General features: G+C 47.0%; 1 protein-coding gene across 2 annotated transcripts in view; it reads right to left on the bottom strand.

Moving 5' to 3' along the window:
* CELSR2 (cadherin EGF LAG seven-pass G-type receptor 2) overlaps positions 1 to 16004 on the bottom strand; it is a 301695-nt gene that overhangs the window by 104583 nt on the left and 181108 nt on the right. For both annotated transcript variants that reach the window (XM_069238878.1, XM_069238877.1), the window contains exons 9-11: positions 7093 to 7259; positions 4720 to 4905; positions 3635 to 3748 (exon numbers count right to left, since the gene is read on the bottom strand). In XM_069238878.1, coding sequence (XP_069094979.1) covers positions 3635 to 3748; positions 4720 to 4905; positions 7093 to 7259 — 467 coding nt within the window. The remainder of the gene's footprint in view (positions 1 to 3634; positions 3749 to 4719; positions 4906 to 7092; positions 7260 to 16004) is intronic.

Genomic DNA, 16004 nt, shown 5'->3' with positions numbered 1-16004 from the left:
CTGCGACTTGTCTCAGTTTTTTGGGCATCGATTTGGATTCTGAAAAAATGGAAGTGAGGCTGCCTCGGAATAAGGTGCAAAAATTGATTTCTTTGTTAGAGGATGCGATAAAGAGACCCAAGTTGGAATTGCGGCAGGCGCAATCGTTACTGGGTCATTTAAACTTTGCCTGTAAAGTGGTCAGGGTTGGCAGAGCATTCTGCCGCAGGCTTGGTTTTGCAATGCGGGGAGCCTTTTTGCCGCATCATCATATTCGTCTGCGGGCAGGTATAAAGGAGGATTTGAAGATGTGGATAGAATTTCTGAAGGATTTCAATGGTGTGACGATGCTAGTGGATGACGACGATTGGTTTTGGCAAATTCTGATTTTTTCCGATGCGTCTGGTGCTCATGGGTTTGGCCTTTTTTGGGATGGTCATTGGGCGGCGGAGGCATGGCCTGCGAGTTGGAAGCGGGCAAAGTTTAGCATTGCATTTTTGGAATTTTTTCCTTTGGTTGTAGCTTTGGCAGTTTGGGGCAGATTTCTGGCTAACAAAAAGGTGGTTTTCAATGTGGACAACCAGTCTGTAGTACACTTGGTGAATCATCAGAAGGCAAAGGATGTAAAGGTTCTTAAGTTGTTGAGGATATTTTTGCTGAATTGTTTGAAGTTCAACATTTTGTTCAAGGCTCGTCATGTGCCCGGGGTTAAGAATGACATAGCTGATGCGTTATCTCGATTTCAGTGGCAGAGATTCCGTGGTCTGGCGCCGGGAGCAGACGTGTTGAAGACGGCTATTCCTCCAGAGTTATGGGCCCTAGGAGATTGAGGATTCTAGAGCTGGTTCAACAGTCTATAGCTCCGTCAACGAGAAGGGCTTATTGGCAAGCATGGTTGGAATTTTTGGATTCGGGTGCGGTAAGGCGTTCGGGAGGTGATGACACGCTTTATTCCAGGCAAGAGGATGCAGTGAATTTTGTAATGCAGCAGATTGAGAGTGGGTTGGCGGCGGTTACTATATCGGGTAAGTTATCGGGTGTTTCTTTTTACGGTAAGTATTTTTGGGGGTATGACCCTGTCGACGGGGAGTTTTGTAGGAGGATTTTAGCGGGATGGGCTAGGGCGGGGGCGTGAGGTGCGATCGTAGGCGTCCTATTACACTTAGTATGTTGAGGGCTTTATTCGAGGTTTTGGGGAGCGTATGCTTTTCGGATTTGTATGTCATGGTTGTTTCATGGTGCTTTTCGCGTTTCAGAGCTTCTAGGGGTGAAGGGCAAAGAAGGACTTATTCACAGCAATGTTCAGGTAGGTGATGGGGGTGTGTCTATATGGTTACCTTTTTCAAAAATGGACCAGTTGGGGAGGGGTCAGGAGGTGTATTTAAAGGCAGTTCATTCTAATGATTGCCCGGTGCGCTGCTGGTTTTATTTTGCAGCGTTGGGGTCGCATATTTCCAGGTATGTATTCGTTCATCAGGATGGAACACGGTTATTAGCTTCTCAGCTGTTAGCAGTACTGAGGATGGCATTGAGGAGATTGGGGTTGGATCCTTCTAATTTTGGTACACATTCATTTAGGATCGGCGCCGCCACGGAAGCTCGGAAGCAAGGTAAATCTGATCAGTTGATTAAACAAATGAGTAGGTGGAGATCGGGCTGTTTTAAGAAGTATGTGCGTTCTTTTAAGTAGTGTTCTTTATCTAGGGTTTAGATTCTCTCTATTTTCTGCCTATGCTCCTCTCTGCTTTTCTTAACTTAATTCTCTTGCTCTTTGCTGTTTCTGGTTTACTTTTAAGTTTGGTTCTGCAGGTTGTTAAGCATCACTTAACATATTTTCTCTTGTAGGTTGTGTCGGGGGTCCTGACAAGGTGTGCGCCGTGTGGATTGTGGGACACTCATTTGTTCGATGGGCGGAGAAGCAAGCAGCATCAAGACATTTTGGGAGGCAATTGGGTTTAGATAGTTCAAGGATAAGGGTTAGTTGGGTAGGTAAGAGTGGAATGAAGTGGGGAGAAGCTACTATATGTTTTGGCCAAGAAAATGGAAAGGGGTATTTGCCCGGATTTATTGGTGTTGCATTTGGGGGAAAACAACTTGGTAGCTTTGTCAGGCATTGGTTTGATAAAGGTCATGAAGATGGATCTTTGTCGGATTAAGGAACGTTGGGCAGGTACACACAGTTTGGACGTGTTTGATGCCGAGAAGAGTATGGAGGGGTGCTCATTCTTTCAAGGGCATAGAAAAGCAATGGCGTAAAATTAACAGGGAGATGAAGTTTTTGTAAAGCTCAAGGTTTTTCTGTTTTGTGTCATGTGGACATTGGGCTTTCTGACGTAGATCTGTTTCGCCAGGACGGGGTACATTTGACGTTTTGGGTAACGAGCACTATTTACTGGACATGAGGTTGTTGATTCCCGAGTTATTGGGTGAACGGTTGTGGGACAGATAATATTTTTGGGTGGGGCAGGAAAACCCCTTTGGGTTTTCCTGTGTGGCCTTTCGGGGGGGAAGGGGTAGTTCAGAAAGAGGAGAGGGTAGGGAATTTGCACTGGTCAAGGGTAATTGGAGAAGGTGACTGCAGGACAGATGGGTTAATGGGGTGGTTGGGTCAAGGTGGGGATGGGACAAAGGGTGGGGCGGTTGGGTCAGTTTAGAGGGAGGGGGAGGGGTTAGGTGATGGTTTTTGTATTAGTGAGGTTTGGGTAGTTTTGTGAGGCTATAATGCCAAGGTTTTTTATTGCCAGACCTGTTCTATTAAAGCGGCCTTTTACCCCTTACAGTGAGTGTGTGGTCGTTTCATTTTCAGCCCGATGGGGACTTGGGGGGAGTACAGGGCTTGCCCGTCTCCCCCCGGGTTTATCGGGCTGTGGTGGAACGTTCCACAGACTCGACTGGGGATTGGTTTGGGGAAGGGACTGGGTTTGTGACGTGGGGGGAGGTATAAAGGACAGGGGCTGGGTGTGGGCGGCCTCTTTGGCCGTTGTCACACCCAGTGGGCGTTTTGGTCTTCGTGCCCTCCCGCCCTCCCTTTAGCTTATTGTATTTACCTAAGGTTTTTTGTTTTGATGGGTCTATTTTTTGGGACATTTTTACCATTAGCGTTGGGTTTTTTCACTCCTTTTCGATATGCTGTTTTTTATGGTAGCAATGTTTTAACAGGGCAGGTCTATTTGTGTTTTTTGTTGGCCGTATAGGTTCATGGGTTTTGAGGGTATTAGTTTGGGGTAGAGGTTTGGGGGGGGGGGGGGTTTTATCATGTTATTGCCGCTGATAGTCAGGTCTGGTATGAATTGTGTATTTATCGGTTTATGCTGTTGGCCTTTCGGGGGGGAAGGGGTAGTTCAGAAAGAGGAGAGGGTAGGGAATTTGCACTGGTCAAGAGTAATTGGAGAAGGTGACTGCAGGACAGATGGGTTAATGGGGTGGTTGGGTCAAGGTGGGGATGGGACAAAGGGTGGGGCGGTTGGGTCAGTTTAGAGGGAGGGGGAGGGGTTAGGTGATGGTTTTTGTATTAGTGAGGTTTGGGTAGTTTTGTGAGGCTATAATGCCAAGGTTTTTTATTGCCAGACCTGTTCTATTAAAGCGGCCTTTTACCCCTTACAGTGAGTGTGTGGTCGTTTCATTTTCAGCCCGATGAGCCATACCCCTTCCTCACCTGCATACAGCCACGGAAACCCTGCTGGACTCCACCGCCATCGCTGGCCACGCCTCCCACACTCAAGTTGCGAAGTTTAATTCCATGAAGTTCAGCGCCTATGTCCACGACGACCTACAGGAAAAGAGCAAAATGTAAGAACTGCGTATGAAACAAGAGTGTTGTCAGCCAGCTGACGGTGCATTTGTAACTACGTGCGAGGAGCCGGCGCTGCAATAACAGAGTGCTGCTGCTGTGGCAGCTGTGAGTACCGCCAGTGCGGTTGGTCTGAACGGTGGGGCTTTGCCAGACCTCTGCGTGGTGCCCGAGGACTGAGACAGTATGGGGCAAACGAAGACCAGAATGGAGGTGCATTGTGGGTCCAGGGGGTGAGTTCACACTATGCGAGGTGCCAGAAAATGAACCGCGGGGTGCGCTAAAAAATGTATGTACTTTGTTAAAGCTCTGTGCGAGGTCACGGTTTTGGAAGAGCAAACTGTGTCCAAACTCAGAGAGGAGTGCATCTCCAGAGCTGTGTTCGAGGTTTAAGTATAGGAATAGCAAGTGATGCTGTTGGTCAGATCTGAGGTGTGCAGAACTGGCGTAGCATGACAGAAAAGAGGTGCACTTCCGGAGCACTGAGTGAGGTTCCTCTGCTGAGACAGAAGTGTGCATTGCCGACTGGAGTGAGGTGCACTGTCAAAGCTGGGCTGACGTCCCATTGTTGGAATAAAGGGGAGTGCGCCATGTCAGAACAGAGGGGCACTCTTAGGTGAGGACAGCGTAAGGGGGGCAGTTGGTCCAAACTGAAACGTAACCGTAGAGCCATGTATGAAACCCCAGTGTTAGAAGAGGCTTGATGCGGCAGGTCAGAGCAGAATGCGCCATTAGAGCTGTGTGGGAGGCCCCAGGGTTGGGCTACCAGATGCTATCAGTCGAAATCAAGGTGCCTGGACAGGAGCCTCTGGGAATCTTTGTACTGACATACCAGCGGTGCTGCAAACTGGGCTGGAGGTGCTCTGGTGGAGCTGTGTGCAACAGGACAATACAGGAGAATTCAACACTCGGAGGTACCGCACATGGCCCTCGCCCTCTTCTGATCATACCTCGTGGAGTCCGTAATCGAAGGTCATGACTGCCACGCCGTGGGTCTCCGGCCTCTCCTTCCGGCTTCTCATCTCCAGCTGCAGGTAATGCCAGTCTCCGTCGTTCACCTTCACCTGGTCCAGCATCAGCACCGACACGCGGCTGCTGGCGCGGTGGAGGGTCATAACGGCATGGCCGTCGCTCAACTGCAAAGACGACAAGGAAGACGGACACAGATCAGAGGTCAGATGCAAAGAGCTTGTATACATCATAACCGCCCGCGCCCCCGACTTTAATGTCCTGTTCATTTAGCGCAAAGTGCACTGATAAATCTGCAATATTTTTAACAAAAATGTTTATTATGGGAGGAAAATACTTTAAAAAAATAGAAGCTGCATCTCGACACAATAAAATGTATACTTCTTGACACTGTGTTACACACCCATAGGCAGGGTCACTGGAATTATGGGATTCTGTGACCGTACTGTTTTCTGTATATTTATAGCGCATCTGATACTTAATTTATCATCCACTGCGTAATTTACAGATTTTAATTACAACAATAAAAACAATGTTTCTAGTTCAAACGGATTAAAGGTTACTAAAAACAAAGCAGCATGTATTGCTGTGCAGTGAAGGTTAACTTGATCACCTTGTTGCTGTATTTGGATGTTAAACTGGTACTAATGAGGGCCTTTGCACGGACAATGCTAACATGTAAAAAATGACAAAAGAATTAACGCCATTAAAATGCATTATTTGATTTTTTGTGGCATAATCTGGTACTCCTGAACTGAATTCTGCATGTACGTTATCTACCTGTATATTCTCCCCTGGTAATTATCGCCAGATTTGTCCTGTTTAAAAGTGTTGGTAAAATTGCGGGGAGGTGGAAGAACAGATGCAACCATGACTGCCGAACTCTGAATGTCAATGTGTAGTGAAATGAGTTAATACACACCTCGGAATGTATCCTTCCGCTTGTAAATTGGCCGTAAAGTATGTAATAGACTGACAATTCGACAGAACTGAACTCAGAAAATTCACAAAATTACACGCCTAAATAAATATGTTCTGCCAGTCTACTCCAGTCACAAACCATTTGCTTGAACCGGCCTCACTGTATAGAAAACCCATTGAATCGCAAGCAGATCTCAGAGGCTAGTGACAGAACACGGGTGTTTGGGAGAAAAAAAAAAAAGTAAATTTAGGATGACACATTTGACATTACAAAGGGTTCTTGATTCTGATTAAGCAGCGTAGGGATTTGGTCTGAGTCCAACCCTACTTTAAATGTTAACACTTCAAGTTGGTAGAATGCAGTTATTATATGTTTTGACCCAGGAATGGCAGTCCCTGAGTTTTACATGAAGCAGACTGAACACAGGCATTAGTGCGCTTTTTATGTAACAGTGACAACAACTTACAAACCAAACTAATATATGCCAAAACGGTGGCGTAGACTATGTGTAATGTTTTGTTTTACTACATCCCCTGTGTCGAGCAGATCTGGTATGCGCCCAGCAGATGGCGCTGCAGTAACAGACATGATTTCTCCGCACTGGCCACGATTTGACAGATTTACTACCACTGCAGACAATCACTGTAGCATACAGTGCCGAATGCAGGCAGCTGTGAGTGCTAGATTGCAGGGGAATTCAAGAGAATCTCCAGTCTGCGATGGAGCAAGAGGAGAGAGGTGGCATTGGAGCATAGAGGGAGAAAAGCCTAAGGAACAGATGGCACTGCCTCTAAATAGCTGGATGAATGTGACAAACACTAGGGGAACCTAGGCGCTGCATCATGTAGGAAGCGGAGGTTGTACTAGGGGGTATGAAAAGCCCTGAATAAAGAGAGCGACGGAACAGATCAGAGGTAGCGACGGGTCAGCCTGTGCGGCGCTCTACGCAGAGAAGGGCTCAAGTCGTCCCGGTTAGAACGTAGGTGGCACCGGCAAACAGAGGGGGGCATGCCTGGCACGAATCAGGGCCTCCTGTAAGTCTATTTGCGGGTGCCACGGGGCACAAGTGAGCTGGGGGTAGGTGGGCAGGGTATAACAGAAAGGCTAATCTAAACGTCCATTTTAGAGTGTGACTTTTTTGTGGCATGTGCCTGTGGAAACTGGCTAGACAGCGCACTGAAAATGTCGTAATACAACCTGCAGGTCACGGGGCTGGAAGCTTGAAGAGACAGATTCGGTCAATCACCATTCTTAAGTGGATATACTGATTTATACTGACCTCCTAGGTGGTAGAGACAGTTCAGTGGTGGCGCGTGCGCTGGAAGGCGGTCACTAGTAACCCTGTCTACAGCAAGCTTCACCGTAGAGAGCAAAGATATCTCCAGGTTAGAATGCTACCCCATTCACAACCCGAGAGAGGACCCACGCGTACCTGCAGGGTGATGGCGGATGCCTGCTCAGCAGAGGCCCGCAGAAGGATGCCGTTTGGTTGGCGAGTGCGAAACATCAGCCCAATGTGCCAAGGCGTCGTGATGGTAATGGCCAGGTTATTCCAGGCCACCAGGCTGCTTCCCAGGTACCGCTGAGGGCTTGCCATCTCTGGGTTTCAGGAGGAGAAGAAAAAAACACACAGATCAGATGACTGAAGCACGATGCAGTTAGATCACCGTATTAAGGTACTAAAAAGAGGGAAAGAACAATCATGTTAGAAGCTTGCAAGTCCTGCAGCCAACAGATGCCAGGCGAGCACATACCGTGCAAATGTACAAGAGCAGTACGTTTTAATGTGACCGGGGTAGAGCTAACCATCGATCAAAGAAGGGCACGCCATGTCTATTGAAAAGGTCTAACATTTCCCACCGGTTGCACGCCAAGCTCTGCCTAATTTATCATTTTCAAGAAAACTGTCCAAGTATTCAAATAGTACAATGTTTTTTTTTAATGAAAAAGTGAGTTATTTTGGTAGCACCGTTAAGTTGTGCATGAACCCGCAAAAAAATCAGTTTCCGTATTTGATGGGATATACAGCCTCGAAAACAGTAATCTATCTAGGAGTGAGTGGCCTTGCTGCTAACTTGCCAAATGTGCAAGTAGGGAACTCAAAATTATTTGTGATTCTAGCATCCCGATTTAGCCAAATTGTGAATTCTGAGCAAATCACTCTCGCTCTCTCTCTCGCGCGCTCTCTCTCTCTGCACCGGTTCCCTCCTTTATCAGCCATATTTAGAGGTAATGAACAGTCTATACTCTAGTATGCTTGCCATATAAGGCAGCTGTCATACACATTCACCTGCAGTCACATTGATCACTAAAGTTTCTTTTTGTCCTTGGGCCACATTCTACTTCCAGATAGCACTGCCTTTCTTTCACCATTTCTTTGCATCACATACCTGGGGCAGTGGCTCCCCTTTCAAAACCACACCAGTGATTTACTTTGGCCTCCGGTGACAGCTGTTGGGGTCTTCTAAAAGGAGACTTATTGGCACATCAGCAACTGTTTTAGTTGAAGTCTGAGTCGATGGTGGGATTAATGGAGGAGAGTGTATTCCAGACTGGCTTTTGACAAGGAACCCAAGGCCACAGGATCTCTCATCAAATGATGTCTTAGTCCTATAGGTATCAATATGTGGTGATAACTAATCGCTTCTTGCCCTTTTGGCTAAGATAAGTGAAGATGTGTTGAAATCCACTCTACAGGATCTTGGTGCACCTGAGATAGAACTTATGCTGAGAGTAAAACTGTGGAGTCCCAGACAGAGCATCTATAGGGATGGACATCTCATTGCCTTTGCCCCAGCCATACTCTCTTTTACAGTCTCATACTCATCCATCAATCCTGCATAACTTTGGGTGAGACCAAGTGAGCACCAAAAAAAATTCTTTTTTGTATCTATGCTGCATCCCCTCAATGAGGGACAGCAGGCATGAGTTCTACAACCACACCACTCATTCATACCTACCGACCTCCCTGGAGCAGCAGATGGGACAGTGTGGCACTATCCAGGCCAGAAGCAACATCATCACTACACATAAGAACTTTTCATAAGGCCTAAATCACACACATTTTGAAATAACAAGGTAAAATCATTTTCAGGTTTATTATTCATACAGAAAGTCACAAAGTCAATATGCACCACTCACTGCTTTTAAGATGTGGTGCAAAATTAAGTTTTGGCTAGTTAGGGGACATAGTATGAAGTCTAATAACGATGGATGAATCTCAAACGCTGAAAGTTCATTTTTTCTTTAGAAACTGCCCTTGTGTGAACCGACCTCTCCAATTTCACAACCATGTTCAATGTGGGATTAGGTGTGTCAATCCCCTAGGATAAAAGATTACAGGATACATTGCCCTGTGAACTAGCACTGCCCCCGCCAGACAACTGAACTTGGCTGGCCTGTCCTTTACAAATGTCACAGAAAATCCCCATCTCTAACACCATATCACTAATTAAAAGTGTCTACTAAATCCCCCTGGATTAAGAAGAGACACAGCACTTCTCTTTTAACTTTCTCTGAGCGCATGTCAACAAGCTTTGCCCGCTGGTCCGTGCACTAAGCTGCATAAACCTCAGTGGATCCGGCCTCTTACTCAATGTCAGATCCACTGTCAACACAGCCACATCCTTCAACCCAGGAATATGATATCCAATCTGACAGGTGCACCAGCACAACAAGGCCCCCAGAAGGCTTAGCAGACCAAGCCAGCTGAGTCTGAAGCCAAGCAAGAGCCCTCAATATACCAGGGAGACTGTGGCGTCCACTACAACGGCTCAAATCATCAGAAAAAGCCATGTTTCTGAGAGTTGAAAACAGCAGCTTCCCTGTGACGTGAGCTATTGATGGTGGCATCTTTGCCACAAATGTTACAAGCTTACCACAAGTACAACAGCCACCTATGTCAGGGAAGGTTTCATTGCTGGGATGAGCCAAAAGGGATTTAAGAGTATGGTGTGATTAAAACAGAACATATGAGGCAAATTCTCATCTCCAAATACTAGACCGCTCATTACGAGTATGGCGGTCCTGGGACTCCAAGACTGGCGGTGCAGGTCAGACTGTCGCCAAAGCAGCGGTCCGGCCTCCACATTACGACCCTGGTGGAGCTGCCACGGGCAGACCACCGGCACCAACAGTCGAACACCTGGCGGTGCAGGTGGTCTTAATCCACCAAGGCAGCGCTGCAAGCAGCGCTGCCCTGGGAATTACGAGTCCTCTCTCCGCCGACTTTTGCATGGCGGTCCAACCATCATGCAAAGGCTGGCAGAGATGAGGTGCCGGGGGCCCAATTGGGGCCCCTGCACTGCCCATGCACTCGGTATGGGCAGTGCAGGGGCCCCCATGGACAGCCCCGTTGCGCTTTTCACCGCCCGAATTGCGGGCAGTGAAAAGCGCGACAGGTGGTGCCGTACCCAATGCACCACAACATTGCTGTTGGCTCGATTAAGAGCCGGCGTCAATGTTGCTGTGAGTTTTCCGCTGGGCCAGCAGGCAGAAACGCTGTTTCTGCCCAGTGGCCCAGCGGAAAACTCATACTAGGGCCGGCGGGCAGAAAACCGTAGTGGCAGTTTTCCAACCCAAAGAGTTTGGCGGGCGGCCTCCGCCCCCGCCAAACTCTTACTAAGCGCCTAGATCTCACTGACAGAAATGAAATTGTGTTGCCAAAAATGCCATCATTTGGAAATTTTCCAATAACAAAAATGACTATCAGAGAGAGGAACACTACATTTTGTGGCAGTGGACAAATATTTAAATTGGTGAAGGGTGAACTGGTCTTGCTCCAGTAATTACTGTCACCAAGCTGGTCAAAATGGTGGTTTCAAATTTTCTTCCCATAGTAAGAATTACTGTAAGAGAGAGGACAGCGATAGCAAGTCAGTGACATACGCATCTGGAAATGTCCTTATCCCTGGAATTAGGAGAGGGGGGTGTAGAGATAGTGGATGACAAGGTTCATTTCCTAGCAGGAATACTGCCCCAGAGTGGGAAACAGCCATTACAACGCAGCTGTTACCCCGAATAGCCTTTACCACGCATGCGTCATTACCACAAATAGCCTTTACCATGCATACCATGACAATGAATTATCATGTCAAGGTATGCATGGTAAGGGCTATGCCTGGCAATGGAGGTAAAGACTATTGGTATCGTTAGAGGAAACGGAGAGATCCTTCAGTTTCCTCTGAACGACCTTTGCCACACCTCGGAGGAGCTGGCTCTTCGTCTTGGAGACGGAGGTAAGGGGGATTGGGCCTGCAGTCAGGGGTTGGTTTTCCGGTCTGGGGCGCGAGGGCTCAGGGTGGAGTTAAAGGGACGGGGATGGTTTTAGGGCTTGGAGCGGGGGAGCGGGCTTAGTGCAGGCGGTTTTTGGGCCTGATGAGCTTGGGTGGAGGGACAGTTTTAGGGTTCAGGGGGTGGGGGGACAGTTTTAGGGCCTGAAGCGGGGTGGTTTAGGTGGGGGCAGGAGGGACAGTTTTCAGGCTTGGCCAGGGGGACAGTGTTAGGGCTCAGGGCGGGTAGTGATTTAGGGTTCAAGGCAGAGGACGGCAATTTTTTTTTTTTTAGAAGGGCTTGGGGGGGGGGCGGTGTTGCGCTGGGGTCTGGATTTAGGGCTTACGGTCAGGTCGTTTTTAGAAGGGCTGGGGGGTGTCACGCTGGGGTCTGGCTTTAGGGTTTAGAGCAGGGGTTGGGTAGTTTTTAGAAGGGGTAGGGGGAGGTCACGCTGGGGACTGCGTTTAGGACTCAGGGCAGGGGTCAGGGAAAACTTTTACATGCCTGTAACATAAATGCTTTTACAACATAATTAGTTGTGAAGACATGCATGATAAAGGTTATGCGTGGTAATGGCATTCTTGTTGTAACGCACACAGGGTAACGGCATGCGTTGCAACAGAATGCATTGTTCTGTCATACAACCCCCCAGAGTAGTACTCAAGAGTACCTACTCCCACCCTGCTTGTTTTGCCCAAGTCAACATGACTCTGATAATACACAGGAACATACAGACTCTTGTAACTTTATGGCTTATGCAAGTTTTTAAATATATCTCTATAGATTTTTCATTTTAATTAAAAGCTATGGGCCATATGTATGAACACATTTTCCCATAGACTTAGAATGAGTAAAAACCTTTGATACATCTGTCCCCATGTTCCTTGTTCTATAAGTACTGTTTAACTATCCCCAAATCTTTGGCACAGAATTTTCTGTCAGGACATATATTTGTTTACATACTTATTCTGGGTTTCTTGTGATTGTGAGTACGTAAATTGGAACAATGTATTATTTTTAAGGCATACAACTTTTCAAATAGGCTATTTTAAACGTGTTTAATTTTCAATGTATGCATTTAACTAAATTCAGGTAATTATTTGACCCTGTCCTGTTCCCTTCCCAAACCTAACTTTACTTTTGACTTTAGCCTCATTTTATTGAATGTTACAATGCCGTCGCTTTCAATGAGTATTCATAGTTGGCTCTTTAAACTTCCTTGAGTGTATGCGTATAAAGCCATGTTGTGTGTCTTTTAACATTTTTAGACATTCTCTGTCTACGCAGACAACCTGGATTGTGAGTTGATTTTAAATCGTCAGTTTTGCTATGTAAATAACAACTGCGGCATCTGTCAGAGCGAGGGAAGATGTTGAAACCGGCGGCACATTGGTGAAACAGGATCACTTCCTCGGCGACGGGAGGGTCGGTGGTAGGTCAGGCAGTGCTCGTTCCTACCTGTGGGAACCGGGGTTTCACAGCAGGGGAATGTTCTTGCCCGACCAGTGATTGGCACTGGGAGGAGGAACACACTGGGACTTTGTTCAAATATTTCCATGCAGTGCATGCTTTCAGGACTACGAGTCCCTGCCCTGCCGGGGACGCCAAGCCGCAGCTTGTGTAAGCTCTCGCTGCCCCGGCCTGCTCTACGGTAATGCTACCTACAAGCCGCCTTATTTACACTACAGCAGGATACAGATTTGGGCATGCCGAAACCTCCGCTGGGCCGGCAGCCCACATTCCGCAGCAGTCCCCGCCGTGAAGGGATTACCAGCCCCCGTCTGGTTACCTGGGGCGCTTAATTGACACTGACGGCTGCCACGGTACCGCCGCCGTGTCAAATTCTGAAAAGTGCGTGGCGCGGCTACGTGGGACAGTGTGTGCGTGGTGGGGTTGGGGGGTGGAGGGTGGAGTAGGAGGAGAGGTGAGGGCGGAAGGTCACAGTGAGGCGGGTGCGCATCACCCGCGCAAGGTGTTGGGGCGCCCAGGGGTGACTACTGTCACGCCCACACAATTACAGTCTGACTGCAGCTACGGTGTACTGCAGCGTGATGGAGGAGCGATGTCTATCAGCGCGAGCTCTCCGAGTGCCGGGGGCAGCAATGTACAACATGCAAGATGAAAGCATCGCAAGCCTGTGCAACACAAATTGTGTCTCTGTCGGGAATATCTCCTGCAGCCAATCTCCCCCAGTACGGCCACAGCTCTGTCAGCTTCTCATACTCAGGGTCTAGAGGCCCCTCCACTGCTCGTTTAAGACCTTTTCTGACCTTTAGAATCCAGATGACCTGGCGGTGAAAGTTAATCGTTCAACGTGACTCAGCTGCAATTCACTGCAGTGTGTTGTATTTATATAGCGCTTACTACCCCCGACGAGGCGTCGTTGTGCTACAAAACACTGTATGGAGACCGTGCAAAACGTGCTAGGGGCGTTTGTAGGGCCGCCCGGCTCCCTTATCCATTGTGCACGACATAAGTATGTATTCTGATCCATTATCCGGGCATTAACGTCTCTGATTAAAGATACACAGACAACAATATTTTACTGTGTGGACTAAAAGACTTCACACGATCATTCATTTCTGAATTCCCATAGAAGAAGAGGCCACGGAATCACTCTCATTCCAGAAATGCTGGCACTGTCAGAAAATATGTCACATGAAACTGGAAAACCCCTCATACTCAAGCAACTGAACCTTAGACCGGCACAGACAAGCACTGATTGTACTGAAACCAAACCCATACATAGCCTGAGATTTCTGAGGCGCATTGCCTAGTCTTCTCCACTTCATTGTGTGTCTGAGTACTGCACGGCCGAGGTGCTGGATTACTACAGCCAGGCATTAAACTTCAGGGTTTTCTAGTCAAAGTGTGATTATCCTTTCTGCAATGCCCAGGCATAGTGCAATTACTATGAAAAAAACAAATGTGCTCAAGACCTGTTTCACGAACAATAGGTGTGCTTATTGTGGCAAAAGTCTTCATCAGCATGAAGTAGTCACCTCTTCTAGACGTATGTTCAGTTTGGATTGACTGCTTATCTACGTGCCAGGACATGCAGGCCTGAAAGGGACAACAGATGTACGTCCCGACCTCTGGGCATCCCTGATCACAGGAGTAGCGTATTAGCTGGCCTGAACCTATTCTTTTAAATCACCCCCACCAAGGATGTTATCTCAATACTACAGGATTATGAAAAATAAGCAAAGCATACACATTTCATGGATGAAATGACAGCAACACACCCCGCCTGTTGGAATGATGGTAAATTCAAAAGCACACATGCTGTAACCACATAATCTGTCCAGCCTGCATGAGCAGAACCACCAGCAAAAGTACATTTTGAGATGACAGTAGTCTTGGACACCCTATCCAGAAATTAACGTCAGCGTGCTCACATCGTCACCTACATTAAAACATAATTACAACACTTTTGCTTTTTAGGAACATGGACAAATGTGACTACCCCCGGTTAGACTCCTAGAGGCCCCAGGGCTGAGGGCCCTAAACGGCAGATTTCCTAAAGACAATCCAAAGGACCCGAGCCACACCGCAAGAAAATCAGCTTCTACCCTAGACTACACTTTTGTTACAATGGACATCTTCAAGTACTTCCAAGATTTCAGCACAGAGATGAGATGCGAAAGCGACCACCATCCACAAATAATGAAAATAGCGAACAATAATCTTCATGCGGCTCCACTACAGAGGATAGGCGAACAAGACCAGGAAGCCACGTACAACGCATAAGATGGTCCAACATGCCTATGGAGAAATATGAGGCATGGAAAGCCAACTTACCATCTGATCAAATGGAACAGGTGGACATAATCTCAAATGGGAGGCTATTTTGAGATCACTAAGGAACCGGCTAGAGCTCAATCAACCAGTAAAGGTCGGCCCGCTGCCGAGCTGAAAAAGGTGGTTCACACAGGACTTAAGGCAACAAAGACAACAGCTTAACAACACAGCCAGACTCCTAAAGAAACAACGGCCGCCACCTCTGCACTTTTCATGAACTAAGAATGCAATACAAGAAGGCAGTATGGGAAGCAAAACAGGCCTACATAGATCAGGAATTGATCAGAATTGTCAAAGCTAGTAAAGAAAAGAACAGCCAGCCACTGTGGTCATAACAAACAAACAAACATATCAAACCACAGAGCATCATTATGACATCACATACTCAACGCAGAATCAAGAACCTACAACAGTATGCTTTTGGAAAATTAAACTACCTAACCATAAAAAAAAAAAGGACACCACCGCATCCAACCACACACTATTCCACTCAATATCATGTCATACCATCAGACAACAACCGAGGCATCCCTCTTCACAATACACACAGAACTTACAAATCATACTATCACAATATATACCAGACAATACCCTGACACAATATTACATATCACATGGCATCGCAGTGAGGACCACACCATCCAATATGTCAAGACAGGCCACAACTCTATACAATGCCACATCACACTGCACACACTGCACTCATTCACACAGTATAATATCATATCACAAGCTATCATTATACACCTCAAAAGAACTACAGCCACACGTCATGTTAAACTTCCTAAAATTCTCTGAACAATATAACTACATGCTTCTGCATGGCACACTTTATCAAAACACCTACCAACCATCTACAACATGCCACACTAAAAGATGCTGCACTTTATTACGGCATATCATACATCACACCATACTACAAAACCACACTGTACCACACATCACTCTACATGACAACAATACCTAAACTCCAAGGCTACAAAAATACTTGTGCACTGACATAACTCCAGGTCAACGCATTTGCACTTAGGGGACTCTGAGCCCGACACTCATCCTCATCGTATTGTCGTTCACGGTCTTTTGCTGATAATGAAAAAGAAACACCTCCTACTGAACACTCTCTGAGGAACCATGCCCACTCTATTCACTGTTGCTGTCTAAATATCAATTTGGCTTATTTCTGGATGCGTGCAGTAGCTTATAGCGTTTATAAGTTGTCATAAGAAGGCATGACAAATGCTATATGAACACCTAAATAATCATCACATCACA

Source organism: Pleurodeles waltl, chromosome 6 (assembly GCF_031143425.1).
Source record: "Pleurodeles waltl isolate 20211129_DDA chromosome 6, aPleWal1.hap1.20221129, whole genome shotgun sequence".
In the NCBI taxonomy this organism is placed as follows: domain Eukaryota; kingdom Metazoa; phylum Chordata; class Amphibia; order Caudata; family Salamandridae; genus Pleurodeles; species Pleurodeles waltl.
Note: the sequence above shows the minus strand (reverse complement) of the source record. Positions and strands in the feature narration are given on the sequence as shown.